The 15,452-nt window shown below is 36.9% G+C and overlaps 1 protein-coding gene across 5 annotated transcripts in view; it reads right to left on the bottom strand.

The window, feature by feature from the left end:
* The window catches only part of LOC136840144 (pseudouridylate synthase RPUSD2-like), a 1,228,991-nt gene that overhangs the window by 872,022 nt on the left and 341,517 nt on the right, over positions 1–15,452 (bottom strand). For 4 of the 5 annotated variants that reach the window (XM_067106570.1, XM_067106571.1, XM_067106573.1 and 1 more), the window contains exon 1: positions 14,447–15,452. This exon is cut by the window's right edge. The exons of the other annotated variant lie outside the window; for it this stretch is intronic. In XM_067106570.1, coding sequence (XP_066962671.1) covers positions 14,447–14,902 — 456 coding nt within the window. In that variant the 5' untranslated portion in view covers positions 14,903–15,452. The remainder of the gene's footprint in view (positions 1–14,446) is intronic. 5 annotated transcript variants of the gene reach the window in all.

Raw genomic sequence — 15,452 nt, 5'->3', positions numbered from 1 at the left:
GACCCTAGAGACACAGAAGGAAGGAGAGAGAGAGAGGAGAGAGAGAGAGAGAGAGAGAGAGAGAGAGAGAGAGAGAGAGAGAGACTGATTGATTTTCCTCGTAAACTGGTCACATGAGAGGGAGAATCTTATCAAGTTATCAACTTCAGCGGTTTTGCCATGTATACAAAACAACCCCCGAAGGTTCGGCTCGGGATGTGGCAACGTCATCGGCCACTTGAGCACGTTACATGATACATATTATGGACTATTTTATTCTTTTTCACGACTTGAGCAGCATCGTCTTCCCCCTTCAAAAGCCCTCGGCAGTTTTCAGCCGTAACCAAATGCAGCTTCTATTTTAAATCAATAATTCTTGTTATGCTTGTTATGTAATTCTTATTATGCTTAACGTACAGTTGACGCAAACTCACGTATTTTGAAATTATTTTTTAAAACTACAAAACCAAATTTCACTTGAGATATGTTTTTTACATTATGATTTTTATGAATGTGCCCCTACACTCGAGGTAATGATAAAAAATAAAAAAACAGAATCATACAAGCATAAACAGGAAAAACTACAGGTGATTTAATATTTTGCAAACAATGTCGCGACAGATTTGCAGCTCTATAAACCATATCTGGCCGAGGAGATGAAGAACAGTAAGGACTGGATTAACATAAAGAATGGATATATATCTTCTGGAAAAGAAGTACTGGGGAATCAGATAAAACTGAAACCATGGATATTAGATGAGATACGTGGTACAAAAAAGAACAGACAAAAGCCAAGAGGATTTGTATAAAATACTTAAGAAGATCAAGACCGCAAAGGAGAAAAAACTAAATACCCAAGTCTAGGTAGTGAAATTAAACTAAGAAAAAGAAGAGATGCGAAAATATTTGGGAAAATACTACTGATTTTGTTGACAACGCCATCCATTCAGAGTACAGTAGCATTTCTGTTAGTAAAACGAATCATTAATGAAATATCCTTGGGTGCAAAGAAAGAGGAAAAGAACACGAAAAAGAAATATGAAAAAGATAATCTAACTGATATATACCAGAGGCTGCAGAGGACCTGAATACACTTATGAATGAAGTCACAGTTTTTCAAGCGGAATCAATAATAAAGAAATCACCGAAGAGAACCCTTTAGCTGAAAAACAAATGAACACTTTGGCTGAAAATTATATATCATCGTGTATACTAACTAGACCATTTTGCAGAGCATGGAGTAAAGAAACAAAGACTTGATGTTGGGAACGGAAATTCATAGCAAAGGGCCTAAAAAAAGAGGTGACCTGATTGAATGTCGTATCTATACAGGCATTAATCCTGCGTCAGCTGAAGTGGAAATAATCGGTACGCTCATTCTCAAAATTCTGGAGAAAGAAACTAATCAAATGCTCAGGAGATTAACAAGCTAGAAATGGAAAACAGCAGGAATTGCAGAGTTGAGATATTTGTGTTAAGACATAAGCTATACGGTAATGGTTTTAAAAATTCCCTTCTGAAGGCTCTTGTTGATTATGAAAAGACATTTAGCAGCGTCTACAGATCAACATTATGGAAAGTCTTGCGTCAGTATGGCATCCCCCATTAAATGTGTAAAGCTAGCAGAAATAATTATCCGTGAACGAAGTAGATGCAGGGTTAATGTTGATAAAGTGTTTGAAGTCAGTCTGCAGTAAGTGGCAGAGAGTTACAAGTGAATATTTCACCTTTGATGTTTGCGCTTATCGTAAATTATAAAAAAAAAATTGGAAAAAGGTTTAGATTGGATGGACGATAAAAACTAGGCAGACTTATAATATGCAGAGGGTGTTGTTTGAATCATCAAAACAACAAAGTAGTATTTACTAATCGCTTAACTGCATGTACCATTTACCTAGAAAAGATATGACTCATGATGAATCTAGCGAAAACCGAAGTAATGGGACAAAGTATGCGTGAAGGTTGAATCTTTCACAATTTTTAGGAACTATGATATCCAATATGGGTTCTCATGAGTTGGAAATTAGTGAATGACTAAAAAAATAAAAATAAAAAAAAAATAAAATAAAAAGGGAAAATCAACCAACGGGCAGAGTGACTCAGACTCGAAATCAAAAAGACTGAAATTACATACAAACATAAGATTATATACACAAGTCTAGCATGATTTCCACTACTATGCGGACATGAATGATGGTATGACACTGAAACTACATCTAAAACATTTCTGTCGATCCGAGAATGAAACTTCATGAAGAATAGCGGGAATCACACGGCATGATACAATTATCAAAGTTCCCATAAAGGATGATACTGTAGTTCCTTCTGAAGGGGAGATGTAGATGGCTTGGATATGTCCTTTGCACGAACCCTGCTAGAATCTTCCTTGATAGAGTCAGCTGGGCACCTGTGGCCTATTTAGATGAGAACTATGAGACGAGAGGTTGGAAATCAGTGGAGATTTGTGTAAGGTAAAACGCAAGGAAGACACCGAGTTGCAGAATTTAAGAGAGGTCCTTTGCATGGTGCGGCGTTGGAAGCCATGACAGTTATTTACATTTAATAAAACTTTGTTTTTTATGTGACTAAAACCCCACTGACTTAATTTTTACAACTTCCTTTCGTCAATCATCCAGGAAGTCTCACTCAAAAATCTGTAAGCAAGAAAGTTGACAGAATACAGCAGGCTCTAAAAACAAGAAACAGATGTTCCACATGAGTTATTTGCTTTTTTTTGACGTGGTGATGGTAGAAAATGATATAGTGAGGACGAGTGAGACCGATATAAAATTAACCTACATGACAATATTATCTATCTATAATCTTACACATTGAAAAGAATGAATATCACGCAATTTTAATAAGTTGTTCTCTCTCTTCGGAAAATTAATCTTGGTGTGATATATTGAACAAAATAAACTTAGATTTGACCTTGAAACTTATATAAAAACATTATTTCTACTTTTAGGGGCAAAATGACGAATCATAAGACACATTTTTTAAATAACCATAGATATCGATATGAAATTACTGAAATTTTTTTTACTGGCACATGACAAAACAATTAGAAACCTATCGTCTATAAAGTATACGTTTTCCTTGAACTTTACCATAATGATAATATTTACGAAGAACTGATGATGAAAATATCATTCAAACGTGAATATAAACCAACTGTTTACTGAGAATATTTTAGACTATTAATTTCTTTTTATTTTATTTTGAACTATCTATAACATCATGAACTAAAACAGGCATGAACGAAAAACAAGGATGTTCACATGGCAAGTCTATTAACAAAGAGAAAATCCAAGCTATATATATATATATATATATATATATATATATATATATATATATATATATATATATATACAATATATATATATATATATATATATATATATATATATATATATATATATATTTGTATATATATACATATACATGCATATATACACAATATATATATATATATATATATATATATACATGTATATATAAATATACGTGTGTATACATATATCAATCCGTCTGTGTCATTCACTCACACCAACGGATATCTCTTTTTGTCTTATTCATGAAGTTGAATCCATTCATTGTATATCTGGCATCTTAATTTCCAACGCCATCTGTACTGCGTTTACTTTTATATTAACTTCTTTTTGTCTGTCACTTCCCTCGTGACACCCTCTTTCATAAATCCAATTCACAGCAAGCACCCTTGCCTCCTCTCTCTCTCTCTCTCTCTCTCTCTCTCTCTCTCTCTCTCTCTCTCTCTCTCTCTCTCTCATGAGAACAGTTCGCAATAAATTTCGCCACCTGTTTTGTAATATGACCAATTAAAAGCAAAAATTTCAAACTTTATGAGCCCAGTTCAAATTCTCTCTCTCTCTCTCTCTCTCTCTCTCTCTCTCTCTCTCTCTCTCTCTCTCTCTCTCTCTCTCTCTCTCTCCTATAAATTTTTCATTTTGCTAATTTTGTAGCAGACATTATGCCTTTCCATTAGCTCTCCTCGCCACCTTCTCCATTAGCCCCTCCTCCCCGCTTCTTCTCTCTCTCTCTCTTCTCTCTCTCTCTCTCTCTCTCTCTCTCTCTCTCTCTCTCTCTCTCTCTCTCTCTCTCATACACACACACATGCACAAAAAGGTTCAGACGGCAAATAGTTCTACGAATTGAGCGGATCACATTTTCATTATCTTGTCTTAAATACTCACTGTTGGGTTGCACATACTTCAAAGAGACTCCCATTTTCGGTTTACTTTTGACGACCTCCTACATGAACCGTATGTTCATCGACAAAATTAAAAGGAAAACTACTTTTTATCACAAATCAAAGGACCAAACACACCAAAAACGAACGACGAAGCTAATCAGTTCAACGGAACTGCGAGGACTCGGCCCCATCCGAAAATAACAATGTCAAGTTCCTCATAACTTCGCGAACTAAATCAAACATTTCCGTCTGAGCAACAAAACATCTTTCTCTGACAAAAGAAAAGGGTCCATCTCCGTATGTAAGCAAGTAAGTAAGTAAGAAAGTAAGCAAGTCACGAGAATATATTTCAATGGATTTATGAATTGGCTCCATCTGCATCAGACAGAGACAAATGGCATCTGGACCTTGTTCAAGCCTCCTCGTGCCCCCATATGTCTGTCGCTACAGAGACCATCCGTAACCGATGGGGTTGGAGGAGGAGGAGGAGGAGGAGGAGGAGGAGGAGGAGGAGGAGGAGGAGGAGGAGGAGGGCAAAGGCAAGAGGGGGATGTTTAGAGATGGGATTACTGAGAAGAGGGTGAGGATGTGCGCTTAACCACATTTCCCCTCTTTCTATCTCTCTGAAGATTATCGAAATTATTATCTCCAGGCTTCTAAACGAGAATTCTATTATAGTAGTACTGAAACTACATGCACAAGGACATTTATTATTATTCAAGGACTCCGGAAATTGCAAAACTACATCTTTATAATGTAGATCACCTCATTAACCAAGCTCAGTGGTGGTCCTAAGTTCAAGCACCGCTGATGGCACGATAAATTTCCACGGTAAAATACTACCCTACAATCCCTGTTCCTAGTTCTACCTGCAGAGCCATCAGCAGCTACTGCCTGGTTCTCCCTGGTCCTTGCATGGGTAGACTGGGCTTGGGGTCTAGTCATAATTAGTGTGTAGTGTACGTTCAGTCTCTCGCGCACTGTGCGCCAGTACAATGGCCTGTCCCTAGCCTGTGCCGCTCATGAGCAACCTGTAAATCTTTTTTAAAAGTATTTCCTTTCCGGTGAATCTACTTTTTCTTCATATCCTTTTCTGAAGACTACATGTCTAGTAATTTTATACATTACATACATACTCGAGCATATGACCAGAACAAAAAATCGCGAAAACAATGCAATACATGTATTCCAAAAATTTAAACAATATCTAAAAAAAATTTATAAGATTAATTTTATATCGATAAATTATCGGATCAATCAATAAATAGAAAGAATAAACAAACGAGCATTAGGCTGCTTTAATTAATCAATGACCTGAACGTTATGTAGAACTATTTTACACGAAATCAATCTCATGTCCTCGCATGACTCGCAAAAGACACGCAGTAAGCCAAATTTTTTACCAGGACGGCTTAATTTTCTTGGTCTTTTGATCGGGTATTGGGTGTCGTTAAATTTTTGCACACATACAAACATTCCGCTCTTTGTAAGCTTGCTGGTAACTTCAGGGTACCTCTGGCTTTTTGCTTACAGCTCTGTGTGGGCTACGAATAATAATAAAGGAGGGAAACCACATTTAATTAAAGAACTGCTAAGGTATAACAATGCCAAATATTTTAAGTATATTTCACGATTTTTAAAGTATTGCTGTACAGCGTGTGTTCTGTCGTTAAACTTTCTTTTTTTTTTCAGGGTACCTGAATATTACCTCAACATAATTTTTAAAACGTTTTCCCAAGATAGGAATATAAGTAAGAACCTTTGCCGCTGTCGTGTTTCTCCGACGACGATAACAAATCATTTTGATCGCGTTAACAAAAATAATCTTGAAAATTTAGGGTAATATCTTTAAAAAAAAAAAAAATATACCTTAGTTTAACCAGACCACTGAGCTGATTAACAGCTCTCCTAGGGCTGGCCCGAAGGATTAGACTTATTTTACGTGGCTAAGAACCAACTGGTTACCTAGCAACGGGACCTACAGCTTATTGTGGAATCCGAACCACATTATAGCGAGAAATGGATTTCTATCACCAGCAATAAATTCCTCTAATTCTTCATTGGCCGGCCGGAGAATCGAACGCAGGCCCTGCAGAGTGCTAGCCGAGAATAAAAATAACCAACAATCGCCAAGAAATTCCAACTTATAAAGAGAAACAGAAGGTGCAAATTATACGATTGGAAGGCCGAAAAAAAAAAAAAAAAAAAAAAAAAAACAGATCGAGAATCAAAAGTTCAGCAGCACGTGAGAGTACATGAATGGAATTACGATTCTAACAACAAGGAACTATTCCCTTGGCACGCGAACCAGTAATCATTGGAGTCCAGAAGTCCTCACCTGGCTTGTTATAATCGTTAGCACCTCATCACATTTACTGGCATAAGGCTGGCTTAATCTAAGCCGACCGCCAGCTACCATCGAATTACACACTTGACTGTTTTCATTCTCTCCTCTGGAATCTATTTATGGCGTTCTCTTTCTACCTCTGTTCTCCCTGTATTCTGAAAACCTGCAGTTTCCTTACGGTGCGTCCACACTGCAGCAAAACATGTCATACACATGTCGGGAACTTATCGTACACATCACAGACAGCTGAGTACAAGTAAAAGACTTACTGGTCATCCTGCCCAGTGATTCATACGATTATCCATCATTTGCCAAAGATTCGTTCTTCACTTACGGATGTTAATGTTTTCAACATGTTTGTAATATGTACACGATAAATTTCCGATGTGTGTTTAAGACAGTTTACGATATTTCATATTTTAGTGTGAACGCACCATTAGGCGTTAATTCCACCTCTTCCTACCTATTTTTCTTATTCAAGCCTACGCTATATAAGGGCGTTTAGTTGACTTCAACAATCCTTTACATGGTAATATAAGCGCGTACATCACAAGGTAAGGTCGATAAAAAGGGGGGAATAAGTGCTACAAGAAGCCTCCTGAGAGAGCAAAAATTGGATAATTCCACTAATCATGTTGGTCACTCCAGAGAAAACCTCCAACATTACGAATTTACCTCTTTAAAGAAAGGAGGTGGGGGAGATACTCAGATTTATCTGCCATAACATAAAAGTTATACAGAATTCCATTAAAATTTTCATAATGCCTTTTTTATGGACTGCCCTGTTCGTCTCTATCTCCTCACTGTAAAATTTTTTTTTTTCACATAAAAAAACTTTTTTTATGAGATAAGGGACGGGACGTGCAACTCAATCCTATTCCTGGGGGAAATAATAAAAAAAAATGCCTAACACGGACGAAACACGATAATAAACATGTTAAAAAAACAGCTGGTATCTGTTTCACTTTTTCCTCTCCAGATTTATTTCAGTTTTATATCTTGACGGCATGTCCGATTTCACATAAAAAAAAATACTATATTACCTCCGTTCATGAAACTGACAGAAGGTAATGTGTTCGTTTATATGACTCTGGCGTCGACCACAAAAAAGTGCGAACCGAATAAAGCTTAGTAAAGATGCTTAGTATACACAAACCTATGGAGTCTTTACAAACGAAACTAATAACCGACATGACTGAGGCACAATAATAGGCAGCAATTTAATGGGGCGCAGCAAATGACAACACTCCAGCAACATAAATGAGGCACAGCAGAATGCGGCAAATGTAACGTCATGACAAAAAGGTGGACAGATCTATACGTGAGATTTGTAATGTCGCCTGTAAAAATTAAGACTCCAAACGAAATTGAAAGTGATCCCCATTAACACGGAATGTTAATCTTCGTGCCTTGGGGCTTATTCAAGGGCAGATCATAGTCTTTGTGACATACTACTCAGCGCATCATAAACAATAATGCCCTCAACATACAAAAATAAATGCCCAGCTTATGAGAGAGAGAGAGAGAGAGAGAGAGAGAGAGAGAGAGAGAGAGAGAGAGAGAGAGAGAGAGGTTATAAAGTCCTGGTTTGAAGAGAGAGAAAGAGAGAGAGAGAGAATATGAAAATGTCCAGTGTTGCCGTATTAAATATTTTCAAAGGGTAAAGCAAAAGAAGCGAGATCTAACGTTCTAAAAGAAAAAACTCAGTCTCACAAGGTTCGGTGTTTTTTCAAATCTACTTTAAGGTCACGATAAAAAAAAACTTCCTTTCTGTTTTCTGACTGAAAAAGTATAGGAAAGCAACAAAATTTTTTTTAATTAAAAATAACCAAATAAACACGAGTGAAACAGCTATTTTTTAAAGGGAAAAATATATACATACAAAGAATATCATAATGATATAAGACAGAATATACGACACGAAATAAATAATTTCATTGAGATTAAAGCGAATAAGGAAGAAACAAAGACATAAATTTTCCTCCGATGTATAAAAATAAATCGAAATAACGGAAAAAAATCAGTGAGGTAGGTTGCAAGAATCATATCGACTTTCTCTCTATTTACGTCAGACTGATCTTGGTTTGTTGGGGACTGAAAGAGAAGAGAATAATGGTATTCTGTTCAACATTCTTTCTTTCTCTATAAATAATTAGTCGGGGTTCTACATACATAATGAGACATGAAAATAGTATTCAGATTAACTCTCTGGGAGTCTGAGCGCGCCTGTGCCTGTGCGCGCGCGCGGGCTCATAATCCCAACACCTCTATCGCTACCTTAATTAAAGTAAGTTTCAAGGGAAAACCTTTAATTGAGTTACCTAGAATCTCTAGTCTCTAAGGAAGCGTAAAAAAAAAAAAGAATTATGGAATGCTCTCGAGAGAGCGCACATAATTGCGTATTACAGAGAGGATAAGAGATTTAGTGAGAGAAATAAGAGACTCTATTCGATTCGGCCGAACAAAAACGGACTTAACAATACATCATCCCAGGAACGACAAAAATAATAACGCAATATCGCCCAATTAAACTTGACGAGAAAATGAGAAAGCTTTCTTTCTCTCAAAACAGACAGCGTCTGCAAGAAGCACACGCTATTCTCGGCACAGAGCAAACAAAAGCAATGGTACAAAGACACACGGCCTTGTACTCTACGTTCCAACACTCAACGACTCAAAAGGATTTCACGGAAAGCCAAAGTCTTCTAATGGAATCGCATTCCTTGAATGAAAGTGAGGAGGAGGAGGAGGAGGAGGAGGAAGCTGTCTAGGGAAAGGGAGGTGGGTAGAGGGGGTAAGGGACGGCAAAATAGGAAGGAAAGAGGAAAGGCAAGGAGTTGCACCAAGCAACTTTTTGCAAAGCGAGGAAAATCAATTTCTGCAGAGCCATCCGGCACGTTTTATTACAGGTATGCAACCTTGATGCAAGAAAGGAGGTATTGCATAAACAAACAAAATATAAATTGGGACAGCAGAGTCAATGCAGCAGGAAAAAGAGAAAAACCGTATCTTCACACCAAACATATGAAAATTTTTAAAGTCACGGTCATAAATATTGCTGAACAACGTAACCATAAGTCTCTGACGTAAATGCGCGAGATTACAGCCGACAGGTACAAAATGTGAGGATCAGCGTCTGATTAATTTGTCCAACATAGGCGTTACGTTCTGCACAAAAACAGTAAAGAAATAAACAACTGTGCATCACTAACAAAAAGCTTTCTGGTCTTCAGATCGTAAAAAAAAAAAAAAAAAAAAAAAAAACTGGCGTGAGAATGATATGATCTATGAGAAATTTTCTGTTAAATTCATTGATAGGACTGTGATAACATGGAGGGAAATCAAGTATATACTAATATATGCATACAATCAGAAATGATTGTACGAACAGCTCTAAAGCTGTGAACCAAGGGACGTTATTTTCATTCTGCATAGCTTGCTTAGTATATTGGGGTTCATTGGTAAGAGAGGCTAACCAAGGCCCAGTCGGCGGAGAGTCTAAACGGAATTCATCACCCACAGATTACTGTTACAAAAAGAAAAAATATATGGCTACACACTGTGTTTTATTGTGTGTTGTAGTGTACCCATACGGACAAAAATTACATCTAATTTAAACAATCTGGAACTGCGACGCACTTATTAGGTGACAAGCACATTACACACATCACTTAGTTCAGTACTTCCTAAATGCAAAACAAAAAAAATGGGACGTAGAAGAGTTGATCATTTTTACCTTTATTTAATTATTTACCTCCGCCTTCCCTCCATGCCATAAATGAAGAAAAATACTCGTTTATTAAATAAAACTATTTTAAAATACACAAAGTGTGTATCTATACCATCGAAAATTGCGGTAACATAGTTTGTGTACAATTTGTGGAGTCCTTCACGATTTTTTTTGCAGCAAAGAATAGACATTTGTTTTTATTTAAGATACATTCAACTCATCACACTGACTTTTATGTTAATTTATCTTCTTGAGTATTCTGCAAAAAATGAAAACAGTTCAGCTTCACAGGAACACAAAATGAGCACCTTAGCATGAAATCTGACTTTACACGGACTGATCAAAGAAATAATTATACCTACAAGCAAGCTCTCTATAATCATAACAATTTTTTCATATATTACCTGACGTTTTAATGCAAAACAGCTAGGTTAAATAACAATAAACTAATATCACTGGAAAGTCAATTTATCGCACATTTGCATGGAGAGAAGATTATTTTTTCTTACAAACGAAGCAAATGTCTTTGTTCAGCTTAATTCAGCGCGCCATTTAATACATTCATTTCTGTAATTTTGTTTTTCTGACCATAACGACATAAACTAATGCTTACTTATCTTTAAATTTATGCATACATTAGTATATGGCATGAAATCTGATATTACACAGAAAACCTTATATATGATATGATAATACACACAATTTATATGCATAAATATTCATACATATACATTATATATGTATATATAAATTATAAATATATATTTACATAAGACGAAGAGGAAATTTTTAATGCTATCTAATATAATTTAGCACAAAGATATTCCAAGGGACTGACGTTCTAGTCCAAGTAACATATAATACAATATTCTTTAAAAAAATTAAAATGATCAGTAATTCCCTCCTAACCCCCACAATCGCCTTTTTCACATATCGGTAACTGAAAGGACAAACCCGTTAACGCATTACAGGATGAAAAATCCTTATCAATCCCCAATTTCTTTTTTACAAAATTTTAGATAGCCTTCCTTAACAGGCAATGCAGACAGAAATTCTTCTTCGAAGTGCATAAATTCCTTTCAAACACATACCAAATTTCATCAGTTATAAGGTATCTATCATTACCTATCAATTTCAATACGAGCATAACGAACTGAGATTGCTTTAGGCAAGGAATACAAAAATAACGAGAGAGAGAGAGAGAGAGAGAGAGAGAGAGAGAGAGAGAGAGAGAGATAGATTTAAATGAATATTAAAATCATTATCAACCCTTTCATTTTGCATTAACTTCATTTATTACAGTTTTTTAAAAACTTTAGTTTAATTTCTAGACCTCTAGGAAGTTTAGATCACAGCGTCTACCAAAAATTAATCTAGAAAACCTCCACCTTTGATGCTCTGCAGGTAACACTTCTTATTCACTTTAGTTAACATGCGTAAGGCATGAAAGGGCTAAGTCTTCGTAAAATCGCGCAATCAAACCATCTATTCAGCAAAATCATTTTCAATGCATAAGCACATCCACTAACACACTCATCTATAATCTACCAGCCACTTTTACCAGTTACATGAGTATTTGCACCAGCTACAACGGCCTAGTAAACTACTCGATTTTTTTTTTTTTTTTTTTTTTTTTTTTTGGATAAACTTGTCACTCGAAAGCCTTGACTCCGAAATGAAGCTCAGGTAGTTTAAACTCACGTTGGATTTTAGGTTTTCTAGTGAAAGTAAATAAAAAATTGTGAATTTAAGAGGTAACTGCAGCTCTATATATATATATATATATATATATATATATATATATATATATATATATATATATATATATATATATATATATATATATATATATGTACTATTTATGCTTCTATACCTTTTTACAGATTACAGAACATTGGTTTCACTAACAACTCTAACATTCCTAATCATCCCTGGATCAAATGGGAACACTATATATTGCATTTGTCGACCCTCAACTGATACTTTAGGTACTAAGCTATACGAATCTTTGATGACTGCTATCTGTAATCAAGACGCAAGGTTAAAGAAACAATTAACGTTGGGTATAATATACAATAATTCTACAATCAATGGCGGTAACACATCATCCAAAATCAACAACGGAAATAATGGCCGTTGTCATTTTCCAGTGACTAGACACAATCAAATCCATTTATACTTCTCAAAACGATATTTATGGAAAGTAATCAATATAAACCTCATTATTATAACTACTTATCCTTGCAATGTACAGCACACGTTAATTGCACCATCTTCATTAAGTTCCATTTAAACATCTTATAACGCAATGCTATGTAAGCAGATGATTTGGCAAGGAGGCAGAATATTTTTTTCTATTTTTTGCATTATAAATTTTGAAGTTTACAGATGTAAAATTACTTAAAAGCATAATCTGATCTCCTTCAGAACGAAAACGGTAGTGGTGGCATTAAATACAAACTCGTAAAACAAAAACTACAGCATGGCAAGTCGAAGATTTATACCATATGAATACGTGCGTAACAAATGCCGAGTGCAATTAAGTACACGTCCAATATGCATTGAAACGAATGGCATTTCAATACGCATGGGCGCAATGACACACAACCTCGTACATTACAAAAATTTATCAAATACATAAACATCAATAGAAACAAATCAAAATCAAATGAAAGCACTTGTATGAACACCAATAACAGTAACGAAGCAATGTTTATCACAACGAAAATCCTATTTAATGGGCACTCGGTAAAAAAAAAAGTTATTGTTGATTTTTACCTCTCTAAAAAATTGCTTGTAATTTTTCAAGCTTTTATCGCACAAAACCAATGCTATAAACCGTAATAAAATGAAATCTCACAAGTATCTTATTTCCCAAGAGCGTTTGTTCCCATTTTTTAGCCGTATGTATATATTATGAAACTGCGTATTTTTTGAAACATTAACACGTTCTAATGATAATAATGACAACGTTACTACTAAATGGAAAAACACTCGCAACATCACAACCAACTAAGACCACAAAAGAGTATTTGTGATTCCCCTTTCTTCCCATAAAAAATTTCTTCTTTCACTTTCATCTGTTTACATGACTTTTATCAGTGACTTTTATCAGAGACTGCTTTTATGAAAGCAATAAAAGTTCTTAATTCATCTCATGTACATAACAATTACACAGTTTATTGTGCGTGAGGACAGTTTGTAAGCAGAGCTCCTCAATAACACAGATGAGTCGCATCTCGAGAAAGGTCCCTGGGTCGAGAAGGGACACAGGGAAGGAGGAAGAAGGAAGAAGGAAGGAAGAAAGGAAGGAAGGAAGGAAAGTCGAGGTCGAAGAAGCGGAGAGGACAGTATGAGGCTGAGGTTAGGGGTATCCAGGAGGCCCAGCTAAAATCTCTGTTATAAGGCCAAAACGCCTTTAAAAGGGAAAACGGAAAGAAAGCAACTCTGATGCAATAACCTTTCTCTTGCGAAGGAGGGAATGGGCGAGAGCACACCAAGTGGAGGCGGCGATTATTAAAGCAACACATACCGGGGCAGGAAAACACATATGGTATTATCACATTCAACGACTAAATTCGCTGTTAAGAACGCGTGCTTTATGAATTATCTTCAGCTGCATTCCCAAATTCAAGGCTAATTAGTTAACTTTTACAATCTACTTGAACTCGACGTCCTTTGTTCAGTCAAAAAATATTCATGTTTATGAAGTATTAAAAAACCATAAGAATTGTCCCTTCTTTCTCATTGGAAATAAAGGTACTTAATGTGAAACATGTTTCACTGCATTTACTGCCACTGACTAATCATTACTTGATAATTACACACTTTGCTTCTACCGCATGATTAAATAATATATGAAAGTAATACTGTCAGGATCATAAATATAAACTTGTATTGTGAACAAAACCAAACATTTCAACGACTCTGCAGATAAAAGTCCTATTTCTTTGTTAAATAAATCTTCACGCACACTCTCCCCTCTTTCAATTTATACACCTCTGAAATGTTTGTTCGAGAAACTAACCAGTTCTGAGACTCGATGGACAGTATTTTATAGGAATAACAAATTACAGAAACTGATCAGCGCTTTCTCAGAAACTTGAGCAAATCGAAAGACCTACGAATTTATCAGCTGACTTGTCGAGTTCGCGCCTCAGGGAGGAAAACTTACCTTTTTAGCTCTGATGAGTGCCGCAAGAGGCGGAGGCACTGGCTGGTGAGGCCTCCGAAGGACCTGCTGCAGGGCAAGGGTCGGGTGAGCCGCAGGAGCGGCCGGAAGTGCCACAAGACCCCCGTGCCCGGCCGCGGCCAGGCCGTTCAGTCCGTTGAGGCCGTTCAGCGTATTTAAACCACTTAGGCCGTTCAGGCCCAGACTGTTGAGACTGCTGACACTACTGATCCCGTTCACTCCGTTGAGGCCCGCGGCCGTCACGCCGTTCATGGTGCTGACGCCGTTCATGCCGTTCAGAGCCCCGTTCAGGGCGGTCATGGTGCCCATGTTGGCCGCAGCCGCAGCCGCAGCAGGGGCTGTCGTGGCGGCCATCTGTCCGAGGCCCGTCAGGTTGGTTGTGAAACTCGGCAGGGATTGGAACTGTACCCATGGTACTGTGAACCACGTGGGCTGCATGATGGAAGGGAAGGGCTCCTCCGCCCTGGGTTGCGACGAGGCTGTTCAGGAGAATCACACGGCAAATGCCTGCCCTGCAGCTGCTGCTCGGGGGGCAGCAGCGATAACAGTGGGGACAGCAGCACCAGCGGGAAAAGATCGTTAGCTTCAAGCCTATTTATATGCTTCTCGGGGATTTTAACAAAAATCGGGATGGTCTGCCCACAAAAAACAATAACAACAACAGAACAACACTGCCACACAATACTTTTTTTTTAAGGTGTACAACTACAACCACAGCGTGAAGCAAATCCACAACCGAAGTAGAAAATCAAATCAGAGATAAAAAATGACTTATGATCATGTGAACTTCGCGATCTTAGTAAATATTTACTGTATGATACGATCTGGCTGACCGAAATGTATAGGTATTTCGCGACTCTGTTGAACTTGAAAGAACTGTATACTGGCCGCTTTCCACCACCAAAACAAACTACAACCAACTGATAGATAATTCCACCACCTGATTATTCCTACGGTAACAACAGTGATGCAAAGGGGGGAGACACAG

The sequence above is a fragment of the Macrobrachium rosenbergii genome, chromosome 7 (genome assembly GCF_040412425.1).
Source record: "Macrobrachium rosenbergii isolate ZJJX-2024 chromosome 7, ASM4041242v1, whole genome shotgun sequence".
Lineage (NCBI taxonomy): Eukaryota > Metazoa > Arthropoda > Malacostraca > Decapoda > Palaemonidae > Macrobrachium > Macrobrachium rosenbergii.
Note: the sequence above shows the minus strand (reverse complement) of the source record. Positions and strands in the feature narration are given on the sequence as shown.